General features: G+C 36.0%; 1 protein-coding gene across 1 annotated transcript in view; it reads right to left on the reverse strand.

The window, feature by feature from the left end:
- HPSE2 (heparanase 2 (inactive)) overlaps positions 1–20,701 on the reverse strand; it is a 674,134-nt gene that overhangs the window by 211,802 nt on the left and 441,631 nt on the right. The window contains exon 5 of the mRNA XM_059397708.1: positions 16,047–16,218. Coding sequence (XP_059253691.1) covers positions 16,047–16,218 — 172 coding nt within the window. The remainder of the gene's footprint in view (positions 1–16,046; positions 16,219–20,701) is intronic.

Genomic DNA, 20,701 nt, shown 5'->3' on the forward strand with positions numbered 1-20,701 from the left:
CCCAACCCTCCTTCCCGGATTCTATGCTGCCTCCAAGCTGCTTTCACTGAGACTCAGAAGGAGACTCAAAAGAGACTCAGAAGTGCAAAAAATAAGTTGAACTTTTGCCTTGAGAAAATATTACCAATTTATCCAAAAAAAGAAAAAACAAAACAAATAACAAAAACCTGAGCACTTTCTTTGCTTATTGGCTTCCTTGCAGACTTGAGCATTATAGTGCCTACTTGTAAGAGAATAGGAAGGGTATCAAAGGAGACTGATCCAGGGCTTCTGCTACAAGACAAAAACCATAAAGCCAGAAGACAGAACTGGAGACAATCAGCTATCAGTTTCTATCAGAGTACAAACTTCTGAGGTACAGCTGTCAAGGAAGCAGTTAGCTCTACCCTGTATGGTGTTAGAAGTGAGAGAAACATTGAGAAAAGCTTCACATCGCAGATGACACTGAATTTGGCATGCAAAGAAGGGTACGATTTTTGCCATGAAGAATGGGCAAAACAAGGTAGAGTCAAGGTGAATGTATTCTCAGGAGTCCCTCTTGGCTGATGTCAAGAGACAGGTAAGGGAATGGCAGGAACTCAGTCTGTTCCGGTCACTAGCGGCTAGGCTGTGATGCTACCAAGTCTGGCCTTTATCCCTTAATAACTAGGTATAAGTTCAGCTCCTATTTATCTTTGTATAACTAGTACCCAACATAACATTGCAAAATACAGCTGGCTCTTTTCATTTATATTTTTTTGGATTTATCCTGTGTTTAAACAAATGAGGGGAATTAGATTTGAGTGTCAGGAAGATGACTCTGACTGGGTAAATGTGAAACGTACTTGTGTGGACAAACTGATAGGAGGTGACTTCAGAAAGAGGGGATGCTTGAAAATATGAGAATGAAAAGAGAGCCATTGAGTAACACTGGTGGAGCACTCAAGAGGACTGGATGGGTGAGCCTCGTTGGGCAGGAAACAAAAGAGAGGAGCCCAAAGTTTTAATTGTAGTAATGCCATTGCCCAAGATGGGCAACCTAGGAACAGATTTTTGATGCTGGTATCACTGAATGTATTCCAATCCTCTTGAATATGCCTTAAAGAACTTGAAGTAAATAGTCACTGATGATAACAGCTATGCATTTACAAGAAAATAAGGAGGAAAAAATATCATCAATGCCCTGCTTGGCCAAAAGGCTCTGGATAGGCAATTAAGAACACATCTAATTTGGTGTCTTAAAAGTTGGAAATTGGTTCTTTGTGGTATTATAATATGGAGATCCTCATATGTATTGGATAGTTTGTTCTGCTATAAGTTGATGATTAACTTCGTAACTAACTTTCCATTATTAAAAGTAGCATTATAAAAAGAATGGGAAAACTGAGTTAGGAAAATTTAGAGTAAGTCTAATGTTTTCTCCGCCTTAACCTATCCCACATCCCTCAAAAAAAAAAATACATAAAATCTGTAATTAAATATAAAATAGACTGGACCTTTATATAGAATATTATAGTTTTCAGAGAAATACTTTACTATTGAATAAAGGAAAAGACTTACTGTGATCCTGGATAGGAAAATCAATTATTCTCCCTAAACTAATTTATGGGTTTAATGAAATTCTAATTTTAAAAATCCCAGTAGATATTTTTGAAACTTCACAAAATCATTCTAACATTCACATAGAAGAAGCCAAGAATATTCTTTAAAATTGGAATAATGAAGGAACATTTGTTTGATCTACTGTATATCAAAATATACCATAAAACCCACAATTATTAAAACATTCCTAGGAATTAGAAAGGAGATCTTAGGAACTAGTAAAGAGATTAGGAATTGGTAAGGAGATCTATGGAATAGACTTTTTATAAAGTTATATAGAAGAATTTATTACATGGAAAATAATTTAGTATTTGAAAAACTGAAACATTTCTTTAATGATGATATGTGATTTGTGGCTATTTGGGGAAAAAAAATTAAAGTCAGATCCTCACCTAAAATTCTATTTCAGATAAGAAATTAAATACTAAAATATAGTTTAGTTTCATTATATTAAAAATATCTCAATTACAATTTAATACTTTGAAACAAATGATGTTATCTTCTTAACTTTGGTAGCATATTGAAGCAGGAGAAAAGCTGCTTTAGCTTTGAGGAAACAGCATTATTAAATATGTATTCACATAAAAATCACTATAAACTACATTCTTCTTTTTTCCCTCTTAGTAAAATGAGGAAACCAACTTCAAACATATGGAAGCATTTCTACACTTATTCTGAGGAGGAAAAATCTAATTCACAAATAATGTCAAACAAAATATGCATTTCCAAATTCTACCAAAATGACCAAAGATACCCTTGTTTTTTGAGAATTGTAAAGAACTCATCTCAAATGAACAAATGTTCTGTTTTCAGAAGTCTTTGACATGATTTTTTCTAATATAGAGAAAGAGAAAACAACCACAGAAATAACACAAAGGAAAACAATTAGACAACACCCCAAGGAAGAGACATTTTAAGTCAATGAGTTTGGGGAATGCTCCCCATTCCCATGCCCCTTCCCTGAAAATTAGGACTCTCTATAACTACCCTGTAATCTGTATCATTTCTATCCTTTATTTTTATATCTATATTGGCAACGTGGAAGAAAACAAGTCCAAAAATATCATAATTTTCTTTGTTCAAATCTAACATTGATGGATTCTTCTGCTCTCTCATTCTGTTTCTCAGAAACTGGCCCAAACCACATAAATGAGTAACTTCAACACAGCTGCAGAATGCTCCACAACAGTAATTTTAAAGGTGGAATAACACGCACACAGACTAGCGCTGTCAGGAGTGAAATACCTCTGGGAAAGTGAAATTCCATTTAGTGTCTTGTATTATCCAAGGATTTTCAGCCATCCACTTCCATTCTAATCCCTAGATTTAGGTCTATGAATGTGCAAGTAAAAGATGACCCCGGATGTGAATAACAAAAAGGGCAAGATCTTGGTTTTCCAAGGCTGGATGTCTCTATACCTGAATTATGAAGACAGAAATCCCAGATGATTATCCCAGAGAACAGAAGATGTCTGCCCTGATGCTGACATCCAGTCATGCAAAGAAGGGTAAGAGAGTGAAAGGGCAGAGACTTGTATCAAAGGAAATTCGCCAGTGCCAGGCAGACCTCTCAGTTTTGGGGAATCTTTCCCATTGGAGACAATCTGCTGCTATGGAAAAGAACAAAATATCCCCTTTCATTGTAAGTTCCTTTTCCTCCCCCAAGAGATCCCAAATCTGGGAGAATTTCTTTCCTTTGTTATCCACCTGCACATATGACGTATCTGAAATATTGTTGAACCTTCTCTCCCAGGGCATATCATGGCTCTCTCTTATAATAAGGCACATCTTTATTCATGGTCTTTGGGGTTTGATTTCTACTTCTGGACCACAGAATGCAACCCTAAAATCTGGAGTCTGAATTTTGCTCCCAGGAAGGAGGATAAATCCTTCACAAGGAACCAGATTTCTAAATGAGTAAAACCTTCAGTAAGAGAGTGGTAGTTGATCTTTTTTATCTTGTCCACAAAGAGAACTTTGGTTATGTAACTAGCATGAATAAGATGTGACAGCCATTCTACACAAAGCCTAGGAAAAACCTGTGAGGAAATTACTCATCTTGAATTATGGCAAGCCAGGCATCATCCATTTGGTCCAAAGCCACTTGCTCTTCCATGGCTAGTTCTATATTGAGCTATACATACTAGGTACTGCATAGAACAAATGATAATTTTATTAATCTCTCTCTCTCTTTCTCTCTTTCTTTTTCCCTCATTCCCTTCCTCTCCCTTCCTTCCCTTTTTCCTCCCTACCCCTATTTATATATAATATTACATTGGCAGTAAGCTGATAAATAGCATGGCTGTATGTTCATTGACTTTATTGCTAGTGCAGCTCTCTATTTAGGCTTTCCTTCTACCTTATTATTCCTCCAATTTGATAGATTTATAGAGTTTTTAATATAATGGAATTTGAGATGGATGAGATTCTTCAACCAATCTTTCTTGCCAATAAAATTTATATCCATGAGATTTAATTTAAGGGCAATCTTGAATGAAGAAAGAAAAAAATAAGTTAGCTACCGTATACTAATTGACAGGCATTTGGTAAGTGGTTTATATAATGTAGAACACTGTAAGGTTGTATTATCACTTTCATTTTATAGATAAAGAAACTGTGCTCAAGATCACCCAGGTTATAAGTTGCAGAGCTGAAATTCTAACACACTTCTGAGTCTAAAGCCCTTGTTTTAACTATGCAGAGATAGCAAATTAGTGATGTGTGTAGTGCTGTCCCCCTTTTTGAAGCCCATGGTAGATATTGGTAATAGAACTCAATATTGTCTCATTAACCTTAGAATTGACCTACAAATCAGGGTACCAGACACTATTACCTGGAACTGGCCCCCAGGATGAAGCCTATTTACTGCTAATGGGGAATTAAAAGGAGGGAGACTATAACAAAATGTTTAGAACAAAATGGAGGCAGATGGGAGGTAATAATACATAAAGGACAAAACAAGTTTGTTTGATTAAAATGAAGGCAAATGGCAGGGGGTGGGGGATGATGAGAGACGATGTTGAAACAGACCTGGAAGGCTATGGCTGGAGCTGGAAGGCGCTGGTTAGGGGAGTATTATCATAGACATGTCTTGACAGTCTAAAATGCTGCTAAGGAAGTCCTAAAGAGTTGGATTCAAGCAAAGAAGGGTATTACTGACCTGATATGATTTGCCCTGGCTGTGGAGCCTGATGGGAAGGAGGAAAAATGCATCAGGATGTCATGATAAATTTCACATGTAAAACTAAACTTTCCAAAAGCTCAAGCCTTGGTATGAATCTGAGTCTGGGAGCGTGAACACAGTGGAACTAAGGTAGGAAAGGATTATATATATTTTTTCTAGTATGCCAGACCATGTGGCTTTGTTAACATACAAAGATTCAAGAAAATAGTACCACACAGTAGAAAGACCACAGGCCTAGGAGTCAGAAAGATACCTGATTTAGGACTTGGCTCCAAAGCTTACTAGCTATGTGGCCTTGGGTACCTTGTTTAATCTCTCTAAACCATTTCAAATGGAGGGAACATCACCTACTTCTCAAGGCCTTGTGAAGATTAACAAGATAACATGCATGAAGAAGTAAGGCTACTGCCTGGCATACTGTTGGCACTGAAAAAATGTGAGTTTGGAAAAATTTAATGTCTGTGCATCTCCATTCCTTGATCTGTAAAATAAAAATAAAACCCGCTCTGCCTATATTACAGGGCAGTGGTTCTTATGCTTTGGTGTGCAAAGAACTCCTTGGAGTTGCTGTTCAAAATCCAAAATCTAGGTCTCATCTCACCATATTCTGGTTTGGTAGGTCTAGGCTGGAGCTTAGGAATCATGCTGCATTTTTAAGAAACTCTCCCGGTTCTTCTAATGCAGGAGGAGGGCCATGGGCCACACCTTCAACAGATTTTGATTTAGTAGTGCCTAGGCCAATTCTTGGAGGAGAGAGAGGAGGGTTCTAAGAGAAAGTAGAAGAAAAAATAATGAGAAAATAAATGGAAAAATAAGAAAGTTAGGAAGAATATCTGTGTCAAATCTAAGTCTATATCGCAGGACTCCAGTCTCCTCCAATATTCTTTCTAACCCCATCTGACTTCTCTGACATTGGAAGAAGAGAGAAACATCTTCATCATAATGGGAATAATTGATGACCTTGGATTTGGGGAAAAAATTAGGTTGTTTCTCTAATCAGGAAAGAAGTTCTTTCCTGGGGGCAGGGGGGTGGGGCGGGAAGAAAGCAAGTTTAAAAGCTGTAGTCACTAACACAGTGCTTAGCTAGGGAGCAGACTCTTGAAGTAGCCAATGCTTCCTTGTTAATGAGTACTAAACAGCTGCTGGGGGCCTTTCCTCTCTAGAGGCAGAGATGAAAACTCTTTTCTTATGAACTAAGAGAAATAAATTGTTCTCTCCTCCTATAGTTTGGTCAAGTCATATAACTCTTTCACAGTTGAAATAAAACAGAACAATTATTAGGAATAACATTGTAATAATTACTCTGTACACCAAATTGTCCCCAGCTGTGCATTTTTCCCACTCCAAATGAGAATGTGGTGGTTTCTACATAGGAGGTAGAGCTGTGATTCTGCTCATTATCCTGGCATGTTATTGTAGCTAATCTCTAGTTCCTATATGCACTCAATTCTCTAAACTTCTTGCAAAGCTACATAAAGTTATGTGCAAAAACAAACAAACAAAAAAAGGGAAAAACCTGCCTTTTCAACTTTGAAATATACTTGTTCTTCTTAACAATAGTGGTTGATATTCTTTTATGTGTCAATCGTGCCAGGAATTGTGCTGAGCACTTTATTTCATTTAACTCTAAAATAAACCTAAGAAATAGGTAATTTAATAAGTCCCACTTGACAGATGAAAAGACAAATTTTACAGGCATTAAACAATTCCTCAAAATGACCTAATGAGTCACTGTCCTGGATCTCATCTAGTTGCAAAGTGCATGCTCTTCACCATCCCGCTATTTCCCCCCCCAATCCTACTCCCTGTAGTAGAAAACAGGTTGTTGCTTTAATGTCTTTATGGAGGAGGGGACTCATGAAGTAAAAAATACTTACGGCCCATAAAAGTCATAATGGGAGCCCAGTAATAGGAGCATAGAGAAGCTTTCATCCTTATCCACCCATACAGCCTTCATTCTATCTATGCTTTAAGTACAAATGTAGCCTAAAAATCAGTCTTCCACTTAGAAGAGGAATTAGACACAACTAAAGACAGAAATTCTGGATATAAGAATGATGAATCTCACAGACCTGTACCCCTGAAACAAATAATACATTATATGTTAATTAATTGAATTTAAAATCTAAAAAACTGGAAAGATAAATAAATAAATAAATTTGCTTGGGGCACCTGGGTGGCTCATTTGGTTAAGCGTCCGACTCTTGATTTTAGTTCAGGTCATGATCTCAGGGCTTTGAGAATGAGCCTTATGTCAGGCTTCACACTGGGCGTGAAGCCTGCTCAGATTCTCTCTCCCTTTTTGCCCCTCCTCCCCAACCCCCCACCCCCAGCTCCCACACACACATTCTCTTGTTTTAAATAATAATATTGATAATAATAAAATAAAATAAATTTGCTTTTAAAAAAAAGAAATTCTTGGTATAAAAAGGAAAATTTTCTGTTTCTGGTTGGTAGACCATTGAGCATATAACATAAATCATGTGGTCTGCTGTGATGGAGGAGGCCATTTTTTGCTGCCTAATTGTCTTCTGCTTATATCCTCATTGCCCAGATTAGAATACTTTCCACAGCTCTTTGGACTGCCATGGGAGCTAAAGGCCCTGTCTAGCTTTCTGTTCTAACACAGGTTCAGGTTAGAATATTCCACTAGCACCTCTGTAGAATGTTAGAATAACTTTTTTTACATTTTTCCTTCATTCAACACATTTGAGTACCTGCTATGCATTAGACTTATTGCTGGCACTGCTTATACACTGGTAAATACAACAGACATACTTTCCACCCTCACGGAGTTTGTAGTCTTTAACCAACAAATAAACATACAATAAATATGTAGTTTTATACTGTGATAAATGCTAAAAAGAGAACCAACAGAGTGTGTTGATAAAGAATTACTTAGATCAATTACTTAAGGAAAGTCTCTGATAGATGAGGAGAAACTGGCCATGTGGCAAGCAGGGAGAACACTCTAGAAAGAAGAACATATGTGAAGGCCCCCAAGTAAAGAGAAGCCTAGCACATACTAAGCCAATGAGGCATGAATGAAGTGAGAAAAAGAAAAAACTGAAGAAGATAAGAATGAAGAGCTGGGTAGCAGTCAGATTATTCACGGCAGAGCCTTGTAGACATGGTAGGAAGATTGAATTTTATTCTAAAAGTAATAAAAAGTCATTAAGAGTCTTTAGCAAGAGACTTAGGTTGTGTGAATTATACGTTTGCAGAAGATTTTCTGATACCTGAGTAGTGAATAGATTAGAGAAGGCAAGAATGGAAGCAAGTGCACTGATAACAAGAGTGTTAATGCAACCCAGATTCCAAACTCTCCAAATGATAATTCTTTTGTTATTGTCTGCTCTATCACCATCCCTCCCCCAAAGCAGGGTTCACATTCCAAGTTGTCCAGACATACTCATGGAACACTAGTCTCTCAAGATGGTTCTGAAAATAAGACTCTGGTCAAATAAATGTAAGAAATTCTGCATGCTAACTCTCCTTCTTGGAGATTCAGAATGTAAAGTAATGTAGTAAAGGTGTCAGGAAGTGTTTCAGAACATTTGTGTATCCCAGTATTTCTCCGAATTATTGGACCATGGAACGTTTTATCTCTCCTCCCCCAACATAATGTTAATATTCTGCAAAACTGATATTCTCCAGAGCACATTTAAGGAAATGGTAACATAAGTCTTTCTAACCAAGAGTTAACTCATTGTTCTTGCTTAACTGAGACCCCATTTCTCCACTTCCCTATCAATTATTTCAATGGTTTAGGCAATATTGTCTGACTCCACATACATTATATGATTTCTTCTCTCCATTTCTATCATCTATTTTCTGTCACTTGTCTCTTTAGTTTTACATTGTAAAGGTTGATAAAGTTTTCCTTCCTTTCAGTAACCATAATTTTCTTTATTTCTGGATCTGGATCTTCTGTGAGATAGCTGTTGAATATCTTGAAATGATCCTCTATATTAGTAACATTTTATCTCAAATTTTCTATGCCTGTCTAAAGCTCTGTGTATGGGAGATTTTCTCTTCCAATTATTTTATTGGACTCTTAAGAGCTTTTTGGAGATATGATTCATACAAATTTATTTAAATATACACTTGAAGTGTACAACTCAATAGTTATTTACAGGGTTGTGGAAGCACTAATACAATCTAATTCTAGAATATTTAATTTCAGAAAGAAACCCTGTATCTATGAAGAGTCACTTCCCATTTCTCCACAATCTCCACCAGCCCTGACCCACCACTAATCTACTTCTCGTCTCTATCGATTGCCTATTCTGTTCATTTCATATAAAGGAAATCATACAATGTTGGTCCTTTTGCAATTGCCTTCTTTCTGCTAGCGTAACGTTTTCAAGCTTCATCCATGTTGTAACCTGTATTGGTATTTCATTTCTTTTTATTGTCAAATAATAGTCCAATGTATGGATATGCCACTTTTTATTTATCCATTCATCAGTTAAGGATATTTGGGTTGTTCCTACTTTTTGGCTATTATGAGTAATGCACGATGAATATTTATACATGTTTTTATGAACATACATTTTCATTTCTCTTGGGTATATACCTAGGAGTCAAATTGCTAATCATAATGGTAACTCCGTGTTCAACTTTCTGAGTAACTACCAGACTGTTTTCCAAAGCAGCTGCACCATATTACAGTCCCTCCAGCAGTGAATGAAATTTCCAATTTCTCCAAGTTTTCTCCAATATGTATTCTTTTTCTTTTCTCCAATATTTATTCTTGCTTATATTTTTTTATTTTGACCATTCCAATGGATATGAAGTGGTATCTCATTGTGATTTTGATTTGCATTTCCCTAATGACTAATGATACTAAGCATACATTCTTGTGTTTACTGGACATTTGCATAGCTTCACTGGAGAAATGTCTGTTCAAGTCCCTTTTGCTCATTTTTAAAATGGGGTATGTGTCTTTTTATTGTTAATTTGTAAGAGTTCTTACTGTATATCTTGGCTACAGGTCACTTATCAGATATATGACTTGCAAATATTTTCTCCCATTCTGTGTGTTCACATTCTTGATAGTATCATTTGATACATAAAACTTCTTAATTTTGATGAGGTCCAATTAATCAATGCTTTCTTTTTTTCCTTATATTTTTAGTGATGTACCTAAGAAATCACTGTCTAAACTTCACTGGACTTAATTTCAGTAATTTAAGTTTAGTTTTAAAAAATATCTTTTTATTCTCTTTGTACCTTTTTTTCCATAGAAATGCATTTTTATCTGGTAAGTACAATATCTTCCCATATCTTTATAATAGTACTAATTTCACATTTTTATTTTTAAAATTCTGATCTTGAATTATAGTTCTTCTGGGTCAGTTTTTTTATTTATTTATCTTGGGTTTTCTTTCTCATGCTACTGGTTTCCTTCTTATGTCTTGTGATCTTTGGCTATCCATATTTAACAAGTGAAGACTAAGTAGATTCTTCTAGGTAGCAGGTACAGATTTTTCTCAGCTGTTGAATATTTAGGCTTTTTAGATAAGTCTTTCCTTTCACTGGGATCTCTATTTTGTGGGCAGAGCTTGTTCACCAGCACACTTCACTTTAGAGAGGGAGTAACGTGGGGCACAGACAGCCTTTGGGCTAGGGCATATGCTTTATCTCAGTGATTTACTATGCAGGATCAACTCCATTTTAGCGGAACTAGCTTATCCCTAGGCAATCCCTTCACTTTCTTTGGTGAACTTCTAAATCTTGGGTTGGAGAGATTGAGCTATCTTTACTCTGTATGGGCAGTGTAGAGGACTTAAAATGATGGAGGGGAAAGCTGAGCTATAAGAGAAGTTCCACTTCAGACAGACTTTTATATAAACCCCTTGGCTTGGTCCCCCTTTCTCACCCCAACTCCTCCTGACTCTGAGGCTATCTTCTAGATGGACTAGCTATCTTTTCCCAGAGCCTATGTTCTCTGGGTTGCTACTTCCTCACTCTGCTTAAGCTGTCAAAGGCCTTCCATCTGCTTACTCTCTTAGAGAAATTTGTCAAAAATTTCTCATCTGCTTATGATCCCTCTGTTGTGAGTTTGTTATTATGGATTTATTCTTTATCAATTTTTAATAGGAGTTGGGATGGTAGTTCCAAGAGGAAATGGAGCTTGTGCTCAGGTATGCCTCCTGAAGTTGAAACACACCCAATATTTTTTAAAGCCATCTTTTGTTGCTCCAGGGATAGTATTCCCTGAATATGAAAGTATGTTCATCTTGGTGTCACTTCCTTTTGAAAAGCTCCCTTTTCTGCATGTGATGGCCCTTGAAAGAGAGAGATTAACTGTCCAAAAGGAGGAAGTCATCCTTTATTAACTCACCCCCACTTTACTGAGATATCCATCAATAAATCATATCTACCCTAATTTCTCTCTATCTTCTCTGCCATTACTTTAACCCAGTCTACCATCATCTTGTAATGAAATGGAATTCTTACTGAGCTCTTTTGATCCCTTACTTTTGCACTCTGAAACCTATTTGGCACAGGGAATAGAGCAGACTTTAGTATGTCACTGCTCTTACAAAAACTCTGTAGTGGCTTTCCATTGCTTATAAAATAAATACACAACTTCTTTACCATGGTATACATAGTCCAGTAATGATCCTGTCCTAGCCCATCTGTGTGTTCTCATCTTCTACCATTCTCTTTTTGCTCACTGTACTCCCCATCCTTCTATTCCTCAAATGCTTTACCCTTAGTTCTTATTCAGGACATTGACAAACATGACCTAGAATCTCTACCTACCTAGAATCTCTACAATTTTCTTCTCTCTACTCAAATACAAAGTAGGTGTTCAATAAATATTTATTGAGAGGAAATTTAGTAGTCATCTCACTAGGATGTAAAGGCCTGAAAAAAGGCCCAATAAACACACTTTCCATGAATTGCTGTTTTTCTTGACATGCCATATTGGCAAAAATAGATTAGCTCCTTACTCTATAGCAGATACAGCAACAAACTCCAAATAACTTAAAAGAGCCTAACACCGAAAATTTAAAGTTTAGGAAGCCTAGATGGAAACGAAATGTGTAAGGGAAGAAACTGAAAAGACTATCAATAAGAACGCAGACAAGAACAATTTTAATAAAAATGAACATCTGAAACAATAAAAACATGTTTCAAAGTAATAAGAAAAGCAACAGATTAAGATAAAATTGTCATTATATAGATGATGTGTACAAGATTACAAAAGAAAAACAGAAAACTGATGTAACACTAAAAACCAATTATTTACCAATTCTTACCCTTTTAGATTAAAAAAACATCACTGACTACTGAGCCAGGCATGGCTCAGGTCATTAAGCATCTGCCTTCAGCTCAGGTCATGATCCCAGTGTCCTGGGATGGAGTCCTACGTTGGGCTCCTTGCTCATCAGGGAGCCTGCTTCTCCCTCTGCCTGCTGCCTTCCTGCTTGCACACACACACTCTCTCTCTGACAAATAAATAAATAAATCTTAAAAAAAAAAAATCACTGTCTAAAATGGCCAGTTCACAAATGAGGAAATGAAAATAATAATAATAAAACAAGCATTTTATTAGGTACTTCCAATATGCTAGTCCTGAAGAAATAAACATGAAGATTCCATCTCTGTCAAACTGGAGTTATATCCTAATTGGGAAGGTAATTCTGTTTAGTCCTATAACTGCCTAAGTAAAAAAGCTTAGTTCTCTAAAACTGAAGCTAAATATAATGATTTACATAAATTACCACAAATTACTTAAATCACTATATAATGATTTTTAATGCTTTACAATCATATTTGTGCATACTGATCACATTCAAATCAAGGAATTTAGAACCATCTGTTGAATAAGACAGTATTCATTCAACAAGCATTTATAACACACCTACTATATTCATAGGTTCTGAGGCTAAATGAATAAACAGACTAGGTCCTGGTCCTAGTGCACAGTCTACCAGGGAAGGCAGATATGTAAATAAATAATTTATCAATAATTTGATAAGTGCTAACAAAAAGAATACAAAAAACAAAATGCTATTATAAGGACAGAGGAGATGATAAAAAGTCCTGCCTGAGAATGTCAGAGAACACTTATTGGAAGGAGGAAAAATGAGAGGAGAGTGACATTCCAAAGAAAATGACACAAAATAAAAAGGGGCAAAGGTAAAATGTGTATAACCTCTCCCAAAATTTACATGTACTTTGATGTAGCTAAGGGCAGGCTGTGCAGAGAGGTATAGCTGATTACTAGCTGCAAAGTGAGGCAGTCACTGGACCCTATAGGCCGGGGTGCTTGTGAAAGCATCCAGACTTCAAGCAAGAGAGATCTGACCTCATGTTGTATTTTTTTAAAAAAACTACTCAGAAAATCTATATGGAGAAATTATTAGAGTCTGACACTAGATATAGAGAAACCATTCAGGAAGAAGAAGGATAAGGTTTAAAATAAAGTTGAAAAGAAGATGGGATGTGAGTGATACTAAGAAGTCAGAAATAACAGAAGTTAATAATTAACTAATGGACTATGTGAAAAAGGAGAGGAATGAATGTAAAATGGCCTCCTGGTCTGCACCTCAGGCAAAATGGTTATAGTGTTATTAACCAAACCTGGGATGGGGGAAAGGAGACAACATAAGGTTTTGGAAGATGTTCAATTCCTCCCATAGTTAACAGAATTCAAATTTAAATAGTCATGAGACACAGTCTTGCATTAATTAAAATAGAGTAAATTTTTAAAAATGACTATAATCACTGCTGTGGGGTATTGGGGGATAAGATGTACTAATACATTGCTGCCCTACAACCTGGTGAAGTTGTTCTGAAAAGAAATTTGGCAACAAATAAAAAAGCCATAAAAATTACCATGTTCTTTGACCCAGAAACTTTTTGGAACATAGCCCAAGGATATAATTCAAAAGAAATAAAAAACCTATTTGTATAAAGATGTTTATAGCTGTACTATATATTACAGACAAAAACTGGAAACAGCCCAAATGCCCAACAGTGAGGGAACGTTTAAGCAGACTTCGGTACATTAATGCAATGGGATATCTTATTGCTATTAAGAATGACAAATATGAGAACTATGTAGAAATAAAAAAGGGCAATATAAAGCAATGAGTTAAAAATGCAGAACTCAAAAGGACGCATATAGAATGATCATAACTATGTAAAATTATGTCTGTATAACCAGGAGTACTGGAAAATACTACAGAGGTGGTAATTTAGAGTGCTGACATTTTTGTTATTGTTGGTTGAGTTGCTGGGAATATTTATGTGTTTCAAGTTAGAATTCACTATAAATTTAGTAAAATCACATTAAGAAAGTTAAATCTCCATGTTTTTCTAACACATAAAATTTTAAAAAGTGCTCATAAGTACCATCCCTTTCCCTAAGTGTTTGAGTCTTCACCAATTTGAGTCTCTTGAGTCCTATTGGTTTTTGGATGTATGAGGAAGTGGAACCCACACATACTCCATGACCTCCTAACTTAATCAAATGCCACCCCTTATCGTCATTCATAGAACCATGTAACTTTCCTTGGTATTGTTCTAGTTTTAAGATCAGTTAATTAATGTCTATGTCTCATCATTTTGCATGCTCCATGAGGGCAGAGAAAGTATCTGTTTTTGTTATTATTACAATCCTAGTTCCTAATGTAATACCAGAACATTGCAGTTAACTCAAGAAACATTTGTAGGATGAATAAATGATTAACCCTGTAGGTCATGTTACTGAGAGGGCATTGTCACTTCCATGACAATACACTGATCAAATCATTAAAGAAAAAGGACAATCCAAAAGAATAACTACATGGGTTAAAAAGATAGTTACTGGCCTTGCTTTATTACGTATTATGAACTATGTATTAATAAAGTTCTATGCATGTGGTTCTTATCCCTTAATTGTAACACATAAAATGAAATCAGTCTCTCCTTCTCCATCACACACACACACACACACACACACACACACACACACACACAGTAATTTCAAAGTTCAGTGAAAGTATGCAAAAGGAAACTAAGAGCTGCATTTGTGGATAAGACCAAGGTCATGAAATTGCTGTGTAAAAAAAGGGGAAGTTGCTCCTGAGAGAGAAGGGAAGAAATGAAAAAGGAGGGGGGGAAGGACAGGAGCTGAACTAAGGGCTTAGGGATACTTTGTAAAAAGGAAAATGCCTAAAATTAAATTTTGGATTTTAATGTTGTTACAGTGTTAATCCATGTGCCTTCCCAAACCTTCAGTGAAGTCTGCTATGTCCATTGCCTTAGATTAAGACTAAGCCACCACAAAAGGGAGGGTAGAGTTAAAGAGACATCAAGTCACAAGGGCCATCTTAGAGGTTGGCCAAGGTTTCTCTCCCCTGATAATTTGTTTGTACTTGTATAACATTTATCTAATCTCATTTGGAATGTGCACTTCAGTGGTACTCATCTTTCAATTTTTCAGGAATAACTATAGCTATCTAAGAGTATGATAGGATTGCACATAACAGGTGCACCTTGGTGCATACTCTATACTCCAGGGGAACTTCTGACTCTCCCAACATCATAGTTCTGACCCTTTCTGCTCCAGTCACATCTCCACTTTAGGTCCTGGATTCAACATTCAATTTCAGCCTACCTCCCACCATTCCCTCAGATGTTCCCTCCTACCCTGTATAACTGAATCTAACTTGCTTGGATTCGATCTGGGTTGGCCCAGCAATAGGACTGGGCATAGAACATTTAACATAGTGACTCATCCATAACCAGTGCTTAAAGATGATTATTAGATTCAGTCAAAATCAATTAAACATGGTAACAATTCCCTAGGATATCTTCTAATGAATCTATCAGTTAAGTAATGCTTTCATCTACAAGTAGCATTAGTTTTTCCAAACTTTTTAATCCAGCTATATTGGCCAGGGTTTTGTCAAGCTTTATTTTCTATAAGTGGTCATAAGAAAAAAGTAATAATATTTTGACTTTTTAAAAATAAAAATGTGATGAAATGCTATAATTACATGCGCTTTTTAAGACAATGTAATCCCCTCCTGCCTGCCCAGGAGATTGTGACATCCTTCCCCAGTCCCATTACCTTCTGCTGACTATGGAAAGCCTGGAGAGATGCAAAATTCTTCTGCTGTTTGATGGAGAATCACTGATTTAGAGCTGGGGAAGTTACTATGAAAAAAGTCTCTCCATCCTTCTTAAGACCACAAATAACTCGGAAAAGTACAATTACATTAATTCATTATATTTATGAACAGTCTTACAAGAACTGCTAAAAAATATGACCTACCCATCTAGGAGGGCAATGACGTTCTTCCTGGGCCGCCCAATATTAGGGCCATACAAACTGGCTCTGGAGTAAATCCGGATGGGTTGCAACAGGCTCTTCAGCTGGATGTAATCCTTTCCCAACTGGCTGCCATTTACCGCCCGGCCATGCATGGTTCGATAGTTATTTGGCTCTAGATTAAAAGCAGACATGCAAGTCAGAGTTGAGAAGGGTAAGACTCTGCCAACCCTTTCCTGTCCACAGACTTTCTTCTTTTCTCTTAACAATGTGAATAAAATAACCAAAAAGAGAGTGTAAGCTAGTTTAACTTGAAGAACTATCATAACAAAAAGTTAAATGCCACTTTAGCTTTCTAATCATTTTCAAACAATCTTCATATAAGATCACCTAATCCACAACACAGGGATCGTGCTGATTTTTGGGTGATACTTTATAAGAATGGTCTACTGGACTGAATAGTGTCCCTCAAAGTTCACATCTACCTGTAACTTCAGAATGTGACCTTATTTGGAAATAGAGTCTTTGAAGATGTAGTTAAGATGAGGTCATATGGGATTAGGGCATGCCCTAAATCCAGTGACTGGTGTCTTTATAAAAGAATGAATGGCGGGGGGCGCTTGGGTGGCTCAGTGGGTTAAGCCTCTGCCTTTGACTCAGGTAATGATTTCAGGGTCCTGGGATGGAGCCCGGTGTCAGGCTCTCTGCTCAGCAGGGAGCCTGCTTCTCGCTCTCCCTCTGCCTGCTTCTCTGCCTACCTGTCTCTCTGTCTCTCTCTCTCTCTCTCTGTGTGTGTCAAATAAATAAATAAATAAAATCTAAAAAAAAAAAAGAAAGAAAGAAAAAGAATGAATGGAGAGGGAAATTCAGGTACACAGACACACTGGGAAGAGGGCCATGTGTTGAAAGAGGCAAAGATTGGAGGGTTGCTGCTATGCCAAGGATTGCTGGCAGCAGCTACTAAAAGCTAAGAAAGAGACAGAATAGATTCTCCCTTAGAGTCTCCAGAAGGAATCAATACTGGCAATGCTCTGATTTCTGGCTTCTGGTTCCCTGAACTGTGAGAGAATACATTTCTGTTGTTTTATACCACTGAGCTTACAGTAATTTTTTATGAACAGGCTTAGGAAACTGATACAAATGGTAACAAAGGACAGCTTTATAAAGATGGCCATTGTATCAAAAAGAAAAAAGTCTTCATGTTCAATAACAAAGTGGCTGGGTGAAATAATTTAGAGCACAACACACTCTCTCAGTTTCTATTAACTTGGTAGTTCTAAAAGAACAAAGAAAGTCCTAAAAACCAGCAACTCCACTGCTGGAGGGAGCTAACTTGATTTGGAATTAAGCATGTGCTCTAGGTAAGGCCAATACCTCGATACCTTAAGATTTTGATACTGGTAGTGCAGCAGACTTTCAAGAAATTTAACAGGGAGATTTAGGGAATAAGTCAGTCTCAGTGGGCCTTGATATCGCTTTTACCACAGTGTCTCCTGACTTAAAAATAGTTTATCTGGAGTTAATGTTACTCCCTTCACCATATTCTACATGGTTTCCTCAATGTAAAGTGTCCAACACCTGCAGAAACACATCTCTGCATGTGACCAGACCCACTAATTAAATATAAGTAACTCAGTTACTGCAGTCTCAGATGGACAGCCTCACTATTGCAGATCTGTAATTTAAATGCATACCCCTTGTAGTCTGGAAGACTGTGTATGCTCTGGAGAGACTGGAGAGGGCACTAACTATCCATGTATTTGCAGATGATTGTGAAACAGCACATTTATAAAGGAGACATGAGAAGGCATGCCGGAAAGGAGAAGCCTGTGAGAATTAGAAACTGTTTGAATTTGGAATATGTTCTCCAAATCACACACAGATCCATTTGCAAAAGATGGAAGCCTTACTGGTGCAAGGTAAGCACAACCTCTAATCAAACATTGTCTCACCATTAAGCTATGCTGACTCAGGGACAACATTTAGGAAGCTGGTCTTAAGAAATGATTTTAAAAAATAGAAAAACTTAAGATACATCAGCAGCTACACAATGCAAGAGAGACAGACTTTACAGAGTTATTCCATGTAAATTGCTAAACAAACAAAAAAGAAACAACAAAACAACTTCTGGGATGGAGGATTCAGAATCCAGAGTTGTTCCAACATATTAGTTAGAATGTATAGTTTTCAACAAGAACAAAAATCATAGCATGAAAAGAAATAAGATAGTGTGATCCATAAACAAGTAAAAAAGCAGTCAATAGAAACTATCTCCTAAGGGACCCAAATGTTAGACTTCAGGGCAAGGAATTAAAAACTACTATTATAAAGATGTTCAAAGAACTAACAAGAATAATATAAAATTAAAGGAAAGTATGATTGAAGAGACAGAGTTTATAAAAAAAGTTTTCAAATGGAAATCTTGGAACTAAAATGACTTTTCACATATAGAAGAACACAAGGAAATTATCAGCTGAATTTCTACCAGAAATAATGGAGGCCAGAAGACTGTAGGATGACATACTCAAAATGCTAAAAAAAAAAAAAAAGTCAGCCAAGAATTCTATATGTAGCAATCTATCCTTCAAAACTGAAAGCGCAATTTAAACCTTAACCAGAAAAACAAAGGACAGAATTTGATGTGAGAAAATCTGCCTTACAAGAAATGAAAAATGGACACTTTCAGGTTGAAAGGAAATGATACCAGATGGTGACTCAAAATGACACAAAGGAATAGAGAACACCAGTAATGGCAACTACATAAGTAAATATAAAAGACAGTTGAAAATATCCATTACTCTTTTCTTAACTAATTTAAATAACAGTTACATTGAACAGAAATTATAAAACTGTGTTATTGGGCTTATGATACATGAAGATGTAATATTTAGAATAATAAAGATGCAAAGGAGGGGGAAATTGAATTCTATCAGAGCAAAGTTTCTGTAGTTACCTGGAATTAAGTTAGTATTATTCTAAAGTAGATTGTAATGAGTTCTGATGTATTACAATAAGAAACTACTATGAAAATAAAAAAAAATAAAAACAAAGAAATTAAAGTAATATTTTAGACAATATCTTCTCTGAATAAAAAGGTAGTACAGGAGAAACAGGAATAAAAAATGAAATAAATGGAAAACACCAAGATGGTAAATATAAATTCAACCATATCAACAATTACATTAAATGTAAATGGATTGAACACTCCAATTAAAAGCAGAAGTTTTCAGGTTGAATAAAAATCTAAGATCCAACTAAACAGACAGGCTTTAAAATAAAAGACACAAATAAAAAAATTTCATTCTTTGTGAAAACACAAATAGGTTGAAAATAAAGGATGAAGAAGATATGCTATTGAAACATGTAACCATAAGAGAGTTGGAATGACTAATACCAGATAAAATAGACTTTTTAAGGCAACAATGTTTAGGACAACAATGTTACTAGGATAATGCAGGGCATTTTTAAATGATAAAGGGACAATTTTTAGGAAGATATAACAACTATAAACATAGACATACCAACAACAGAATACCTAAAGCATAATTGAAGAGAAAAACAGAAAATCCAGCAATAATTTGAGACATTCTCAGTAACTAATAGAGCAACTAGACATTCTCAGTAACTAATAGAGCAACTAGCCAGAAAATTAGCATTGATATAGAAAACATGAAAAACACTATCAGCCAACTTGACCTGATTGATATCTATACAACACTCCACCCAACAACAGTAGAATATTCATTACTTTTTTTTAGTGCATATAGAATGTCCTTCAGGACACACCATATGGTAAGACATAAAACAAGTCTCATCTATTTAAAAGGATTAAATTATATAATGTATGTGCCCTGACTACAACAGAATTAAAAGAGAATTCAACAGAAAGAAATTTGAGAATCTATAAATATTTGGAAGTTAAATAATCCATGAGTCAAAAAAGAATCACAAGGGGAATTAGAAAATATTTTTAATAAAATTAAAATGAAAGTATAATGTGTAAAAACATATGGGATGACACCAAAGGCACAATCCATGAAAGAAATAATTGATGAACTAGACTTCATTAAAATTGAAAACACTTGCTCTGCAAAAGACAATGTTATGAGAATGAGAAGACAAGTCACAAACTGGGAGAAAATACTTGCAAAAGATATATCTGATAAACAACTGTTACCCAAAATACACAGAGAACTCTTAAAATTTAGAAACAAGCAACCTGATTTAAAAATGGGACAAAGATTTCAGTAGATACCTCACTAAATGAGATACACAGATGGCAAATAAAAATATGAAAAGATTAAAAAAATGAGAAGATGTTCCACATATGTTATCAGGGAAATGCAAATTAAAACAACAATTAAGGATGCCTGGGTGGCTGTTTGGGCATCTGCCTTCAGCTCAGATCATGATCCCTGGGTCTTGGGATCAAGTACCACATCGGGCTCTCAGCTCAGTAGAGTCTGTTTCTCCCTCTATGCATCCCCCTCTGCTCATGCTCTTTCTCACTTTCTCTCTCTCTCAAGTAAATAAATTTTAAAAAAATCTTTAAAAAATAGCAACAACAATAAAAAACACAACAATTAAGCACCACTACATACCTATTTGAATGGCCAAAATTTGTTAACACTGGTAGCACCAAAAGCTAGGTAGAATGT

The sequence above is a fragment of the Mustela nigripes genome, chromosome 4 (assembly GCF_022355385.1).
Source record: "Mustela nigripes isolate SB6536 chromosome 4, MUSNIG.SB6536, whole genome shotgun sequence".
In the NCBI taxonomy this organism is placed as follows: domain Eukaryota; kingdom Metazoa; phylum Chordata; class Mammalia; order Carnivora; family Mustelidae; genus Mustela; species Mustela nigripes.